This window comes from Peromyscus maniculatus, chromosome 3, assembly GCF_049852395.1.
Source record: "Peromyscus maniculatus bairdii isolate BWxNUB_F1_BW_parent chromosome 3, HU_Pman_BW_mat_3.1, whole genome shotgun sequence".
NCBI classification, from domain to species: domain Eukaryota; kingdom Metazoa; phylum Chordata; class Mammalia; order Rodentia; family Cricetidae; genus Peromyscus; species Peromyscus maniculatus.
The window spans coordinates 135,673,722-135,687,358 of NC_134854.1; the positions used below are offsets into that span (position 1 = coordinate 135,673,722).

The 13,637-nt window shown below is 53.2% G+C and overlaps 1 protein-coding gene across 7 annotated transcripts; it reads left to right on the forward strand.

Annotated features, from left to right (window-relative positions):
• The first annotated feature begins 377 nt into the window (after window positions 1-377).
• Il17rc (interleukin 17 receptor C) lies at window positions 378-13,488 on the forward strand. 7 transcript variants are annotated; one of them, XM_042273830.2, is made up of 18 exons: window positions 378-509; window positions 784-805; window positions 970-1,122; window positions 2,200-2,256; window positions 2,343-2,452; window positions 4,512-4,623; window positions 4,901-4,945; window positions 6,978-7,117; window positions 7,326-7,385; window positions 9,149-9,203; window positions 9,279-9,460; window positions 9,549-9,599; window positions 10,457-10,502; window positions 10,666-10,787; window positions 11,038-11,127; window positions 11,547-11,598; window positions 12,632-12,727; window positions 12,845-13,488. In XM_042273830.2, the coding sequence occupies exons 1-18, from the start codon at window positions 405-407 to the stop codon at window positions 13,465-13,467; spliced, it is 2,121 nt and encodes a 706-aa protein (XP_042129764.2). In that variant the 5' UTR covers window positions 378-404; the 3' UTR covers window positions 13,468-13,488. The 7 variants fall into 7 exon arrangements, with proteins under 7 accessions (XP_042129764.2, XP_015843659.3, XP_076423718.1 ...); XM_015988173.3 differs by having other exon boundaries at window positions 11,068-11,127; XM_076567603.1 differs by having other exon boundaries at window positions 12,632-13,488.
• Window positions 13,489-13,637: the final 149 nt, after the last annotated feature.

Here is a 13,637-nt window from a genome sequence, read left to right on the forward strand (position 1 = left end):
TGAGATCTGGGGTAAGAGTTACCTTACCTTACTCAGCAAGACTCCAGCTGTGCCGCCTGCCCAGGGCTCCTCCCAGCCAGGTGTCTGCCAAGGAGGAGGCGGAGAGGCCACCACCCGAGTCCAAAGCTGCAGGCTCCTAAGCCGGGAGTTGGTGGGAGGGACGGGACAGGGTGGGGCGGGAACAGCGACCGCCTGCTGGGAGTCAAAGCGAAAGCACTCCAGCTCCAGCTGAAACTGGGCCCGGAGTCCGGGCTCCGAGTGGGAAAGCATGGCTGGAGAGGAATTCTAGCCCTTGTTCTCTCCCGGGGGACACAGGGCTGATTGGCAGCGGGGGTGGGGTGTCTGCCCCCCCTTGGGGGGGCAGGACAGGGCCTCAGGCCTGGGTGCTGTCTAGCACCTGGAAGATGCCTATGTCCTGGTTCCTGCTGTCCTTGGCACTGGGCCGGAGCCCTGCGGTGGTTTCTCTGGAGAGGCTCGTGGATCCTCACGACACTGCACGCTGCTCTGTAGTGAGTCTGGGGCCCTGGGAAGTTGGGGAAGGCTGAGAGTTCAGTCCGTGCCTCTTCAAAGCCCTCATCTGACTCTGGCCACTGCCTCTGTCAGAACCGCCCTGTCTGGTCTGTCTGGTGCTGATGGGAGAGAGCAGAGGGACAGGAGACAAGGATTAGTCTTGTCTTCAGGGGAGGGCTTAGGATGGGGAGCCCCAGAAGGAGGTAGGCATCTTGTCAAGCAAGGGAAGGTGCTGAGGTTCGGGGATGTCGCTGACTTTTCCTTCCTTCCCAGGGTCTTTCCTGCCACCTCTGGGGTAAGTATCGATACTTTGACAGAGAGAACTTCCAGGCTAGCTGAAGGGAAGGCGATGATGGTTCACCCTCAGCTAGCTCGAGCTAGCTCCCCGGCCCTCGGGAGCGATCAGAAGCCAACCCAGGCTCTGAGCAGCTTTGGCCACCCTCCACCCTTCACACCCAGATGGTGACGTGCTCTGCCTGCCTGGAAGCATCGAGCCTGCCTCAGGCCCCGTGCTGGTGCCCACCCGCCTGCAGACGGAGCTGGTGCTGAGGTGCCCACAGGAGACCGACTGTGCCCTCTGTGTCCGTGTGGTTGTACACTTGGCTGTCCATGGTGAGTGAGGCATCCCGAGACTGTGTGTGCACACGTGTGAGTGAGGAATCCCGAGACAGTGTGTGCACACATGTGAGTGGGGAATCCCGAGACTGTGTGTGCACACATGTGAGTGGGGAATCCCGAGACTGTGTGTGCACACATGTGAGTGGGGAATCCTGAGACTGTGTGTGCACACATGTGAGTGGGGAATCCTGAGACTGTGTGTGCACACATGTGAGTGGGGAATCCTGAGACTGTGTGCACATATGTGAGTGGGGAATCCTGAGACGGTGTGTGCACACGTGTGAGTGGGGAATCCCGAGACGGTGTGTGCACACATGTGAGTGAGGAATCCCGAGACGGTGTGTGCACACGTGTGAGTGGGGAATCCCGAGACAGTGTGTACACACATGTGAATGGGGAATCCTGAGACTGTGTGTGCACACGTGTGAATGAGGATGCACACGTGTGAGTGGGGAATCCTGAGACTGTGTGTGCACACATGTGAGTGGGGAATCCTGAGACTGTGTGTGCACACATGTGAGTGGGGAATCCTGAGACTGTGTGCACATAGGTGAGTGGGGAATCCCGAGACGGTGTGTGCACACATGTGAGTGGGGAATCCTGAGACAGTGTGTGCACACATGTGAGTGGGGAATCCTGAGACTGTGTGCACATATGTGAGTGGGGAATCCTGAGACTGTGTGTGCACACATGTGAGTGGGGAATCCTGAGACTGTGTGTGCACACATGTGAGTGGGGAATCCTGAGACTGTGTGCACATAGGTGAGTGGGGAATCCCGAGACGGTGTGTGCACACATGTGAGTGGGGAATCCTGAGACGGTGTGTGCACACATGTGAGTGGGGAATCCTGAGACGGTGTGTGCACACGTGTGAGTGCCTGGGAAAGGGCATGAGGGTTGCAGACTCCGTGAGCATCTGCATTGTTTAAGACACTGCCCAGGCACCCCTAGGCCAGCCTGCTCTCCCAGGCCTTTGCTTACCAGCCATGGCATTCCTGGAAGGGAATCGAAGCCTGAACCAGCCCGGGGCAGATGTCTGACGTGGGCTTTTCTCTCTTCTCTTCCTTTCAGGGGCCTGGGAAGAGCCTGAAGAAAAGTCTGACTGGGAACTCCAGGAGCCTAGAAACGGTGAGGAGCCAGTTGGCCGAACCGCTGTTTCTCGGCAGGGTCTTGCCCCCGGCCCACGGCCTGGCTGACCCATGTGTCGCCCACAGCATCTCTCCTGGCCCAGGTGGTGCTCTCCTTCCAGGCCTACCCCACTACCCGCTGTGCGCTGCTGGAGGTGCAGGTGCCTGCCGCCCTGGTGCTGCCAGGCCAGTCTGTGGTACGTGACATGCTTCTCCTGCTGAGCTACCTTCTGAATCCCACACTCCCGCCACACTGTCCCGCAGTGTTTCTTTAGATCCGGGATCTGAGCTGAGCAGTGAGCCCTCTCGGCCATTAGTGGTGGTTTTTCTGTCTATAAAATGAGGGTGAGGACACTCCTGCCCCACGTGTCTGGCTTGGTGAGAAGTCACTAAGCAGTTATCTGGGACAGTTTTATTTCATACGGTCACCAGCAGCAAATAGGGCTTCCAATTGTTTCCATCTTTGCCAACCCTTGGCATCTTAACATTTCAGTGTTAGCTGTGTGTGTGTCATGGTTTGTAACTGGGGATTTGTGTGTACATGTGTGGTGGTAGTGTTTGTATTTCTGAATTATATTTGTTTTATTTGTTGTGTATGTATGTATGTATGTAGGTAGGTAGGTATGCATGTATCCTGGGGGCTTCATATGGAGGGCAGAGGACAACTTAGAGTCTGTTTTCTCCTTTTTACCATAAGGGTCCTGGGGATTGAACTCAGGTTGTCAAGCTTGGTAGCATCTAGACAGCCCAGTGCTGGTGTTTTTGTTGTTGATTTCTGTGTATGGATGTGGGGGAGGGGCGTGCTGAGGATGAATCAAAGCCTGTGTATATGCTAAGCCAGTCTATTGCTGAGCTACACCCTCAGCCCTGGTTTTTATTAGATGGAATCTTGCTGTGTGGTCTAGACTGAAATCCTCCTGCCTCACTCTCCTAAGTGTGCTAGGACTACAGGAACATGCCACTGAGTTTGGTATTCATTACAGCTTTAATTTGTATACCCCTGATGACTGAGAAAGTTAGACACTGTTTACCTGCTTATTGGCTGTTTATAACTTCCTCCATGAAATGTCCCTTCAAGCTCTTGGTGACTTTCTAAAATAAGAACAAAGATCTGGGAATGTGGCTCAGTGGTAGAGCATGCCTGACATGCTCAAGGTCCCGGGTTTGATTCCCAGCAAAACCCACACGCATGAGAGTAAAAAACAAGTCATAGCTCCTTTGATTGTTGAGCAAATTAAATAAGTTGGTGCCTGTAAAACACTTCAGGGAATGCCCAGCGGTGAAGAGAATTAGTAAGTTAATTTCCTTTTCTTTTGTCGTTTTGAAATCTCCCATGAGCTATGCATTTCTAGCTGGAGAAACTGAGGCCCAGAGAGGGGTGGCTGGTGGGCCGCCTTCACTGGACTCTCGGACTAAGAAAAGAATCATGCTAGACCATGGTGTGTGCACCTGGACAGGTGTTGGGACTCCTCCCAGGGCCCGCCTGGCTGAAAGTCTAACTCTCCGGGGACAGAACCACTCCTGCTACTCCAGCTTCTGGTCCCCAGCTGGGAAACCACGGACGGGGAAAACTGCTTGGGGGACCAGCAAGATGGCTTAGTGCATAAAAAAGCACTTGCCACCAAGCCTGACCCACATGGTGGAAGGAGAGAACCAACTCCAACAAGCTGTCCTCTAACTCCACATGTGTGCCGTGGCACATGCAAACACACACACACACACACACACACACACACACACACACACACACACACACACACTTTTTTTTAAAATCAGCTCAGTTTACTTCACAGTGCAGCCACGAGCACCACTGAGGGGCTTGCACTAGTGTGTCTAATAAGCCTCCCTCTAGCCAAGGGGCCCACAACAGCAGGTGTAGGCAGCAACTCAGACAGCCTGGTTAATCCCAAACCTGCAGAAGAGACCTGCTTTAGAACGGGGGACCTGTTCAAAAAAAGAAACTTAGCTGGGTGGTGGTGGTGGTGGTGGTGGTGGTGGTGGTGGTGGTGGTGCATGCCTTTAATCCCAGCACTTGGGAGGCAGAGGGAGGTGGAGCTTTGTGAGTTCAAGGCTAGCCTGGTCTGCAGAGCAAGTTCCCTGGACAGTCAGGACTACACAGAGAAACTGTCCTGGGACGGGGGTGGGTGGGTGGTGGGAGCCAATGGGTGAGCAGAGTGGTCCACCCACATGAGCCCAAGATCTTGGCCTGGGTTCTGAACCCTCCATCTCCAGCCCTCTACCACCTTCTCCTCATAGGGCTCTGCGGTATTTGACTGTTTCGAGGCTGGTCTTGGGGCCGAGGTACGAATCTGGTCCTACACACAGCCCAGGTACCAGAAAGAACTCAACGTCACACAGCAGCTGCCTGGTAAGTGACCCGAAGCCCTGGTCCCCTAGTCTGTGGTCCCTCTGGTCACGCCCCCTCTTCCTAGTCCCATCACTTTCAGGCAGCGATCTGAGCTGGTACCCTCCTTAGTCAGTTCCGTGTGCTTCTAGCTTCCGGGATGGGTGCTCTGTACCGTGTAAATGTGGGTGGTCTTCAGGGCACAGGCAGACCCTCTCAGTATCTCCCCAAGGGTTGGGTTGCCTCCCTTCTTTCCCTGGTCCTCAGCCCCACTGGAGGTTTTTCTGTGATCTCTCCCCAGACTGCAGGGGTCTTGAAGTCCGGGACAGCATCCAGAGCTGCTGGGGTAGGGGCTAGGGACAGCGGGCTGGGTGGAGGGAGGAGAAGGGTCTGGAGTTCACACAATGCATACCTGGGGTTGACTTCAGCTCTGGGATGCCACATTCCAGAGTCACAGGCCATGGCCCATCATTCATTCATTCCACTGTAGTAGTTATTTCATCTATGCCAGACATTGGAAATATAAAAACGAATCTTTTTCTTGTAAACATGTTCACTAGGAACATATAGTGGGCCAAAGCACTGTCAAGATTATAGTGCCTTCTTCATAGATCAAAGTGGAAACCATATTAAACCTGAAATAGGAACCCAGAAAGTCAAGATTTTGATTTTTTTTTTTTTTTTTTTTTTGCTTTTTCAAGACAGGGTTTCTCCTGGCTGTCCTCTGTAGACCAGGCTGGCCTTGAACTCACAGGGATCTGCCTGCCTCTGTCTCCTGAGTGCTGGGACTAAAGTCGTGGGCCGCCACCACCACCCAGCTTAATGTTACTTTAGTTTTACATTTTCTTTTAAAGAAAATTTATCATGCATATATAGCATATACAAAAAAGTTTTATGTGCAATGATTTTTTGTTTTCTTTTTGAGACAAGGTCTCACTGTGTAGCTCTTGGTAGCCTGGAACTCACTCTAAAGACCAGGCAGGTCTCATGTTCCCACAGATCTACCTGCCTCTGCCTTCCAAGTGCTAGGATTGAATGTGGCCATTGTGTCCAGCCAAGCACGCTGGTTTTAATGTCTGTTTCAGTGAAATGGCTGTGTAGTTAGGTTGTTTTGGTTTTGACAGGATCTTGTAGGTGGTCTACACGAGGCTTGAACTTGCAATCCTTCTGCCTTAGCTTTCCAATTAGTGGAGGTTGCAGGTGTGCGTCATCACATCTGGCCAGTTGTGTTAGTATTTACATGTGTATAGACTTCTACAACTAGCACAAGACAAGATGAAGGCGTAAATTCTGTGGCAGTGTTTAAACTATGAAATCTTCTTCTCCTTTTTCTTCTTTTCAACTCCGTTTTCTTTTTGGCCTTCCTCTTTGGCACTCCATGAAGATCTGCAGGCACTAGAGTTGAAAACAGAACACATCAGGCATCTCATCTTGTCACTCAGTGGTGATTGCTTTCCTTATTCAACAACTATTGTCTGGATAATTATTCTGTACAAGACATAGAGTAACTTAATAAGCAAACTTGATAAAACCTTCATCCTTATGGAGCTGGGAATTGGGGTGTGAGGAGGGTTAAGGGAAGATCCAGTAAATCTGTGTAGATGTAAAGTATACCGTAAGGTAGATGGAGACTAGAGTCATGGAGAAAACTCAAGGGAGAGGGATGGGAAGGTTGAGAGTTGCAGTAGTGAGATAGCCTCACGGTGGTGAGGGATGTGAAGGAGGAGCCCTGTATTTGAGAGACAAGAGAGATCCATAGGGAGAGCACAGCCCATGCAAAGGCCCTGGAGCAAGAGCAAGGTCCAGTGTGCTTAAGGAATATGAAGGAGCCTCATATGTTGGCAGCCAAGCGTTCAAGACACAAGTACTAACAGATGAGGTTAGAGAGGTCAGAAACTAGGCGGGTTAAGGTCTTGCAAGCTGTTGCAAGGACTTTTTTTTTTTTTTTTAATGCTGAATGCCATTTATTGAAGGAGGGAGGAGGTCTTAAATACAGGCTTACAGCACAATGGGAGAACCCCGGAGGGCAGAAGTTTGCTACTGATGTTTTACAATCTTGTTACAAGGACTTTTACTGGCATTACTACGTGGAGCATAAGTGGAGTCTAGGGAAAGCATTGGCATTAAGGAGGTAGCAGAATTCTACTGGCTGCAGAGGAAGAAGAGTTGTCCAAGCTGGAGCCTCTGTGGGTTTGGCTTTGGGCTTGTGGCTGGGACAAAGCCTGGTATGAGATGGGGACACAGTCTGTCCTCCAAGGGCCTCCCAGTCTGAGGGTTTGATGGAATTTCCAATGGGACAGCTGGTGAGTATGGCCCAGGCTTGGCTGTGTAGAAGGGGTAAAGGGAGTCTGAACTTCTCTCCTCTCTGCTCCCATTAGCCCTGCCCTGGCTCAATGTGTCTGCAGATGGTGACAATGTTCGCTTGGTACTGGACGTCTCTGAGGAGCAGGACTTTGGCCTCTTACTGTACTGGGATCAGGTTCAGGGTCCTCTCAAAACCTGGAAGCACAAAAACCTGGTGAGGCTTCTCCTCCAGGTCCACGTTCACCCTGTGCTCATGCCTGTGTTAAGGATGCCTGCAAACTGTTAAAGAGGACACACCCAAAGCAGAGGGCCCTGGTGGGGAGCGGGGAGGGGGTCTATCTGCCTGGTTCCCTCAGCTTTGGGCTTCCCCGATTCCTCTTCCTTATCCTCTCTTACCTTCCTTCCGTCTGCTCATCCCACAGACTGGACCACAGACTATTACCTTAAACCACACCGACTTGGTTCCCTGCCTCTGCATTCAGGTAGGAGCAGAATCCACCTGCACATGGGGATAGGGAGGTACAGATGGATGGCCTCAAATCTTCTAGGGCCACTGTTCTCCCTACTCTGAGGCAGAGACCATGGCCCCTTTGGGTGGCTGGCTGTCCCTTTACTCTTGCTGTCCTGTGCCTTCTGCTTGTTATGTGTCCAGAATGCTCCTGGGGTCCTTTATCCACAGGACTGTTCCTCTTGGTGTTCCTGTGAAGGGTAAGACATACGCTATGTGCTTAAAGAACTTGAATCCTTCTTGCCATTTACTGGCCGTATGACCTTGGACAAGCCACTGCCTTCCTGATTCTGCTTCCTATCTGCAATCTGGATAAACTATACCATTATAGGGCTGTTGTAAAGAAGGGTGCCACATCTAGGTTTAAATATGTTGACTGCAGCCACTCCCTCTGATTGCACATTGAATTAGTCATCAAGTCCCATTCATTCCCTTGACCTCTTGCTCGTTCTTCCTCCCTCCTCTTCCTCCTCTGCTCATTTGGGGCCTCTATAATCTCTCCTGTAGTCTGTCAATAGCCTCTACCCCCACTTCCCTTTCCTGTGCCTCTTTGGCATTCTGGGCTCCCTAGTTTTCCCTCAACTGAACCTTTCCCAGCAGACTTTCTTCCAAGTTCTCCTTTATGAGGAGTTTGTTATATCCAGCAGAGCTGCTGACCAAGACTCACCCACCCTGCCTTTGCTCAGGCAGTTCCCACTACTGCTTCCACATGACTGAATCTTCCCAGCTCACATCACCTCTTTCCCAAACCTTCTCCAGTATTCTGGCCTTTCCTAGTTCCCAATCCCCCTTGTCCTTCCGGCTTCTCGTCTCCATGTGTCACTTCCTCTAACATTTGGGCTTCTGTCTAATTTCTTTTTGTATACATAAGATGCTCAGTGAATATTTGGAAGTGGGTGAGTGACTAATGTTTCCATATTTTATCCTTACTGTAACTATGAGTCTGTGACTTCCTTGAAGGCAAGCAAAGCACATCTTATTCAAATACAGTAACTTTGCCAGAGTCCTGGACAGGGCCTGGCATACAGTGGTTGCTAATTATTGTTGGTATAGATGAATAAATAAATCCTCACTGCCAAACACAACGGTACATGGCAGGTGTTCAGGAAATGTTTGCTGTGATTTAACTATCGGCTTTGCCATGTTCAATGCCCATCACTCAGTAGGTTCTCCCAATTAAACATTTGATGAATAAATTAATGGATTTTCTCACAGCATAGTGTTAAACACATAGTAGGTACTCTTAAAAACCTAGCACAGTATTGGATCCATAGTTGGTATTCACACATGGTTGTGAAGTGAATCAAGATTAATAATCTCAGGCTCCGTGTGTATGCCATACTGCTAAGATACGTGGTAGGCACTCAGTGAAAGCTGAGTGAAAAGCCAGAGATGATGGTGCATGCTTTTCATCCCAGCCCTCAGGAGGCAAAGGCAGGTGCATCTCTGTGAGCTCCAGGCCAGACAGGGATATGTAGTGAGACCCTGTCTCAAAATAGAAAAACAAAAACACCCCCCTCCAAAAGTTGAGAGAAGATGTTCTAAGTGCGAATGGCAGTGTTTACTCAGAGAATCCCCATTCCCACCTCCAGAGCTCTGTAAGGGGTGAGAAACCTGGTGAGTGCTTGTGAAACCTGCCTCAGTGAATGTGTCCTAGTACCCAGTAGGGTCTGACACGTGATCATGGGTGGTTGGCTGGGTTGAGCTGACTTAGTAGCGCCCCCATTTTCTTCCCAGGTGTGGCCCCTGGAGCCAGATTCTGTTAGGACCAGTTTCTGCCCCTTCCGGGAAGGTGAGTGAGTCCCTTATGGCAGGGGGCTGTGTGGAAGGCTGATTTGTGTTTAGTAACCCTGGCCCTCTGCTTTAGATCCCCGAGCACACCGGAACCTTTGGCGCATGGCCAGGCTGCGGCTGCTGTCCTTAGGGACATGGCAGCTAGATGCACCATGCTCTCTGCGGGCCAAGATGGCACTGTGCTGGCAGGCACCAGACCAGGGTCCCTGCCAGCCACTTGTGCCACCGATGCTCCAGGAGAATGTCACTATGAATGTGAGGTCAAAGGCAGACCCAGGGTGGAAAGAGAGAGGGGACCCCAGGGTCTCCCTTCGTGACCTCATTCCTTCCCTGCCTTCCACAGAAGCCTCATGAATTCCCGTTGCTGAGAAGCCACCCCAACCTCTGTGTCCAGGTCAGAATGGTGATCAAAAGCACTGGGCTGAGGGTGGGACCCTGCACCAATTCTCCTTCCAAGCTACAACCTCCACATGCACTACTGGGAACTCATGCCCCCAAGCACACACATCATACAGGGACCCATTAATAATAACAAAAAATAAAGTAAATTTTAAATTAAAAAATAAAAGCCCTCATTTAAGATTTAGCTGGGTATGGTGGCTCATGCCTACTTTCCTAGCACTTGGGAGGCTGAGGCAGGAGGATGTGCTGCCCGGAGTTTGAGGCCACCCTGGCCTGAGCTGTGTAGTGAATACCAGGCCAGCCTAGGCTAAAGACTGAGACTGCTTCAAAACAAAACAGATTTATTGACTATCTATATGTGCCAGCCACTCTGAGACAGACTTGTCCGTGAACAAACCCGACAACTGTCGCTATCATCCCAGAACCTATTTCTAACGAAGGCAGGTGAAGATGTGTAACTGAGCGTGTTCAAGTGACATCCGTGCTGTGGCGAAAGGCGAAGGAATGGGGCAGGGCGGAGGCTGTGACCTCCAGTGGGTGACTGGGTGAGGCTGAATGAATCTCCTCTGAGGTGTCAGGTGATGGGAGATGGGTGTTTTAGGTGCTAACTCAGGACAGGAAGAGCGGTAAGGTTGTGAGCTCCGTTAGCACAGGTGTTCTCACAAGGCCTGCTCTGAGAAAGATGGGCGACTCCTAATCCTGCCGCCTGACCCCAGATGTGCCTAACCTCAGGTCCAGAGTGCAGAGCCGGCCTGCTGGGCTTCCTCTTGCCTGTTCCCTTCCTTGTGGACTTCCCGGCCCTGGCTCTGGCTTTTGCTAGCGCTCCTAACTCTGGCTCCTTCTAAGCAGGTGAGCAGCTGGGAGAAGGTCCAGCTCCAAGAGTGCCTGTGGGCTGGTGAGTGGGGCTGGAGGGTGGCTGGGACAGGGCACCTTGCAATGGGGTGAGCCGGGGAGGAACTGCTCCCGGGGCTGACGGTCGGGGGGTGAGGTGGGGGGGGAGGAAGGCAGGTGGCAACTCCCGGGTGGGTCTGACTAGAACGGCCTCTCACCCCTCCCAGACTCCTTGGGGCCCTTCAAGGATGATATGCTGTTAGTGGAGGTGAGAACTGGCCCAAACAACACAGCAGTCTGTGCCTTGGAAGCCGGTGGCTGCACAGCACTGCCCAGCAACGGCTCTACGGTGAGGACCAGGGAGCCTTCCTCCAGACCTTTCCAGCTCCCTCTCGACCGTGGCCTCATGTTCTCATTCCATCCCACTTCCTCTACTCTGCCATTGCTCTGCCAGGCCCAGTACTCTCTCTGGGGATAGTGTGTGTGTGTGTGTGTGTGTGTGTCCGTCCGTCCGTCCGTCCGTCTGCCCCTTCTCTATGGCTTCTCAAGCCTCCCAGCTCCTCTTGACAAACACTTCTGCTCCTTGCACGCTGCCCCAGGTGACAATCCCCCTTCCCTTGACTTGGCAGAGAGCGGCTCACCTGGGAGAGCAGTTGCTGCAAGACTTCCGGACACAGCAGTGTGTGCAGGTGAGCTGGTGACAGCTTGTGTCTACAGGCAAGGTCCTGCCGCCCGGCATGGGCCTACCTGTTTTGCCTGCTTTGCGTCTAGCCCAGGGTAGGTAAAGGGTAGGAGCATGCAGTTCCTGTCCCTCGGGTGCTCACTTCTGGCTAGAGATCAGCAAAGCGACACACGCCCCCAGGAAGTGTTAGGTTCTGAGGAAGACTGTCTTCCAAGGCCCCACTTGGCACAGAGGTCAGCGTGGGCACAGCTGGAGCAAAAGCAGAGAGTGCTTGCAGGAGCCTGCGCTGGGCAGGGCAGTGTGCATGGCCGGGGCTGGGAACTGGAAGACGACAACGCTGCTGCCGCTGCCGCTGCCGCTGCCGCCGCTGAGCAGACGTTATGGGGTGTCGAACACTAAGCAGGGGACTGTGGTTGTGTCTTACAGCTGTGGAATGATGATGACCTGGGAGCGCTGTGGGCCTGCCCCATGGACAAGTGTGAGTATGACAGGAACTCTTTCCGTGTACCGGGAGCTGACTCTGCTGACAGGGACTACACATCACATATGTGAGGCTTTGCCTGGCTCAAATAGATATTCACTCGGAAACCACAAACAGGCAGAAAGATGGTTCAGCCGGTAAAGGCACTTGCCACCGAACCTGACAACCTGAGTTCCCTGGGACCCTTGAGTAGTCCTCTGACCTCCACACATGCGTTATGGCGAGTGGAGGGACAGAGACACATAGAGACCGAGAACACACTTTCAGGAATCCCAGCCCTCACCAACACAAGTCTAAGAGGACAGAGCCGAGAACACCCAGTAAGTCTGAGCTGTTGAATGTTTGCAAGTGTGATCTTACAATCGTGCACGCTATTGAAGCACTAAGCAGTGTAAAGGGTCAGTGCAGTGGCTGAGCACAGTGGGGACCTGGTCTAGGTGGGACGAAGGGTTGGGGGTGAGGGGAAAGGTCCCCGCCTCACTGTGAAGTCTGACCTAGGTAAAGGGGGTCAAGCTGCATTATTTTAAGATTGTGGAGTGTATTTCTGAGTTTCCAAGGCAGTCAGTGTGGCTAGAGGGTCATGGGAGGCCCAGGACCGATGTGGGATTTTATGTTCCCAGCAACACCAGCTTCCTCAAGGGTTAGAATAAAGCTGTTTTAAACAGATCTTGGATACCCAGAGTGAATGGACTGAAGTCAGGAGGCTATTGCAGTCATGCAAGACGGCAAGGTGAAGGGCCTGCCACCCGCTTACGGGATATCAGCTGTCATTTAAACACTTACAAGGCCTGGCACCGTTATGTATTTTACGTGCAACCCTATGCACTTGGTACCATTATCCCAAATTTACAGACATGAGAATTGAGGTAGGTCACCCAGATAGATGGAGCTCTTTCAGTGCATAGGCTCTGACACTGTGACTCTGGGGCAATTCACTTCAGGTCTATAGGCCTCAGTTTCCCTCCTCCGTGAAGCGGAGTGTGAGTTGTAAGGTTTCTAACTAACTAGCCCATTCTCCCGTCTATCCCAGACATCCATAAGCGCTGGGTCCTGGTGTGGCTGGTCTGCCTACTCTTGGTCGCTGCACTTTTCTTCCTTCTCCTTCTAAAAAAGGACCGCGTGAAAGGTGAGCACTTCCCTGTCCCGGTTTCCCAGGGACAGCCTCAAAGGGTGACGCTGGGCTCGAGTGGGTGGAGGGAAGGCAGGTCCAGGGTCACCCTGATGGGCTCTGCTTTCCCGACAGCGGCCCCCAGGGCCCGCACAGCCTTGCTCCTCCACTCCGCCGACGGAGCGGGTTACGAGCGTCTGGTGGGCGCGCTGGCGTCAGCGTTGAGCAAGCTGCCGCTGCGCGTGGCCGTGGACCTGTGGAGCCGCCGCGAGCTGAGTGCGCACGGGGCCCTGGCCTGGTTCCACGGGCAGCGGCACCGGACCCTGCAGGAGGATGGCGTAGTGGTCCTGCTCTTCTCGCCCGCGGCGGCGGCGCAGTGCCAGCAGTGGCTCCAACATCAGACGGTGGAATCAGGGCCGCACGACGCCCTCGCCTCCTGGCTCAGCTGCGTGCTGCCCGATTTCTTGCAAGGCCGGGTGGCCGGCCGCTACGTCGGGGTCTACTTCGACGGGCTGCTGCACCCCGACGCCGTGCCGGCCCCGTTCCGTGCTGCGCCGCTCTTCTCCCTGCCCTCGCAGCTGCCTGGCTTCCTGGATGTCCTGCAGGGAGGCTGCGCCCCGCGCCCCGGGCGGCTCGCGGACAAGGCGGAGCAAGTGGCCCAGGCCCTGCGGGCCGCCCTGGACAGCTGCACCTCGCATTCGGGAGCCCCGGGCTGCGGCGAAGTATGGGACCCGGGATCCTACCCTGCATTCGAATAAAGACCGACGCAGTTAGCCTAACCGAGTAGCTCTCGTGTGTATGTCGTAGTTAACAGCAAGCAGAGCCTTTAACCCCGCGGCCCTTTAAAGCCGGGACAGGTGCAGCCCGGCGCCGCTTCTGGTTGGTTGGTGTGGGGGTGACGCAATGGCACATGGCCGTTCCTCATTGG

Bases quoted from the DNA above. Each gene is read 5' to 3' on its own strand.
- Il17rc (XM_076567603.1), top strand. From the start codon at position 405: ATGCCTATGTCCTGGTTCCTGCTGTCCTTGGCACTGGGCCGGAGCCCT. The intron at 9,204-9,278 runs GTGAGTGAGTCC...CCTCTGCTTTAG, and splicing joins TTTCTGCCCCTTCCGGGAAG to ATCCCCGAGCACACCGGAAC. The intron at 9,600-10,456 runs GTCAGAATGGTG...CCTTCTAAGCAG, and splicing joins ACCCCAACCTCTGTGTCCAG to GTGAGCAGCTGGGAGAAGGT.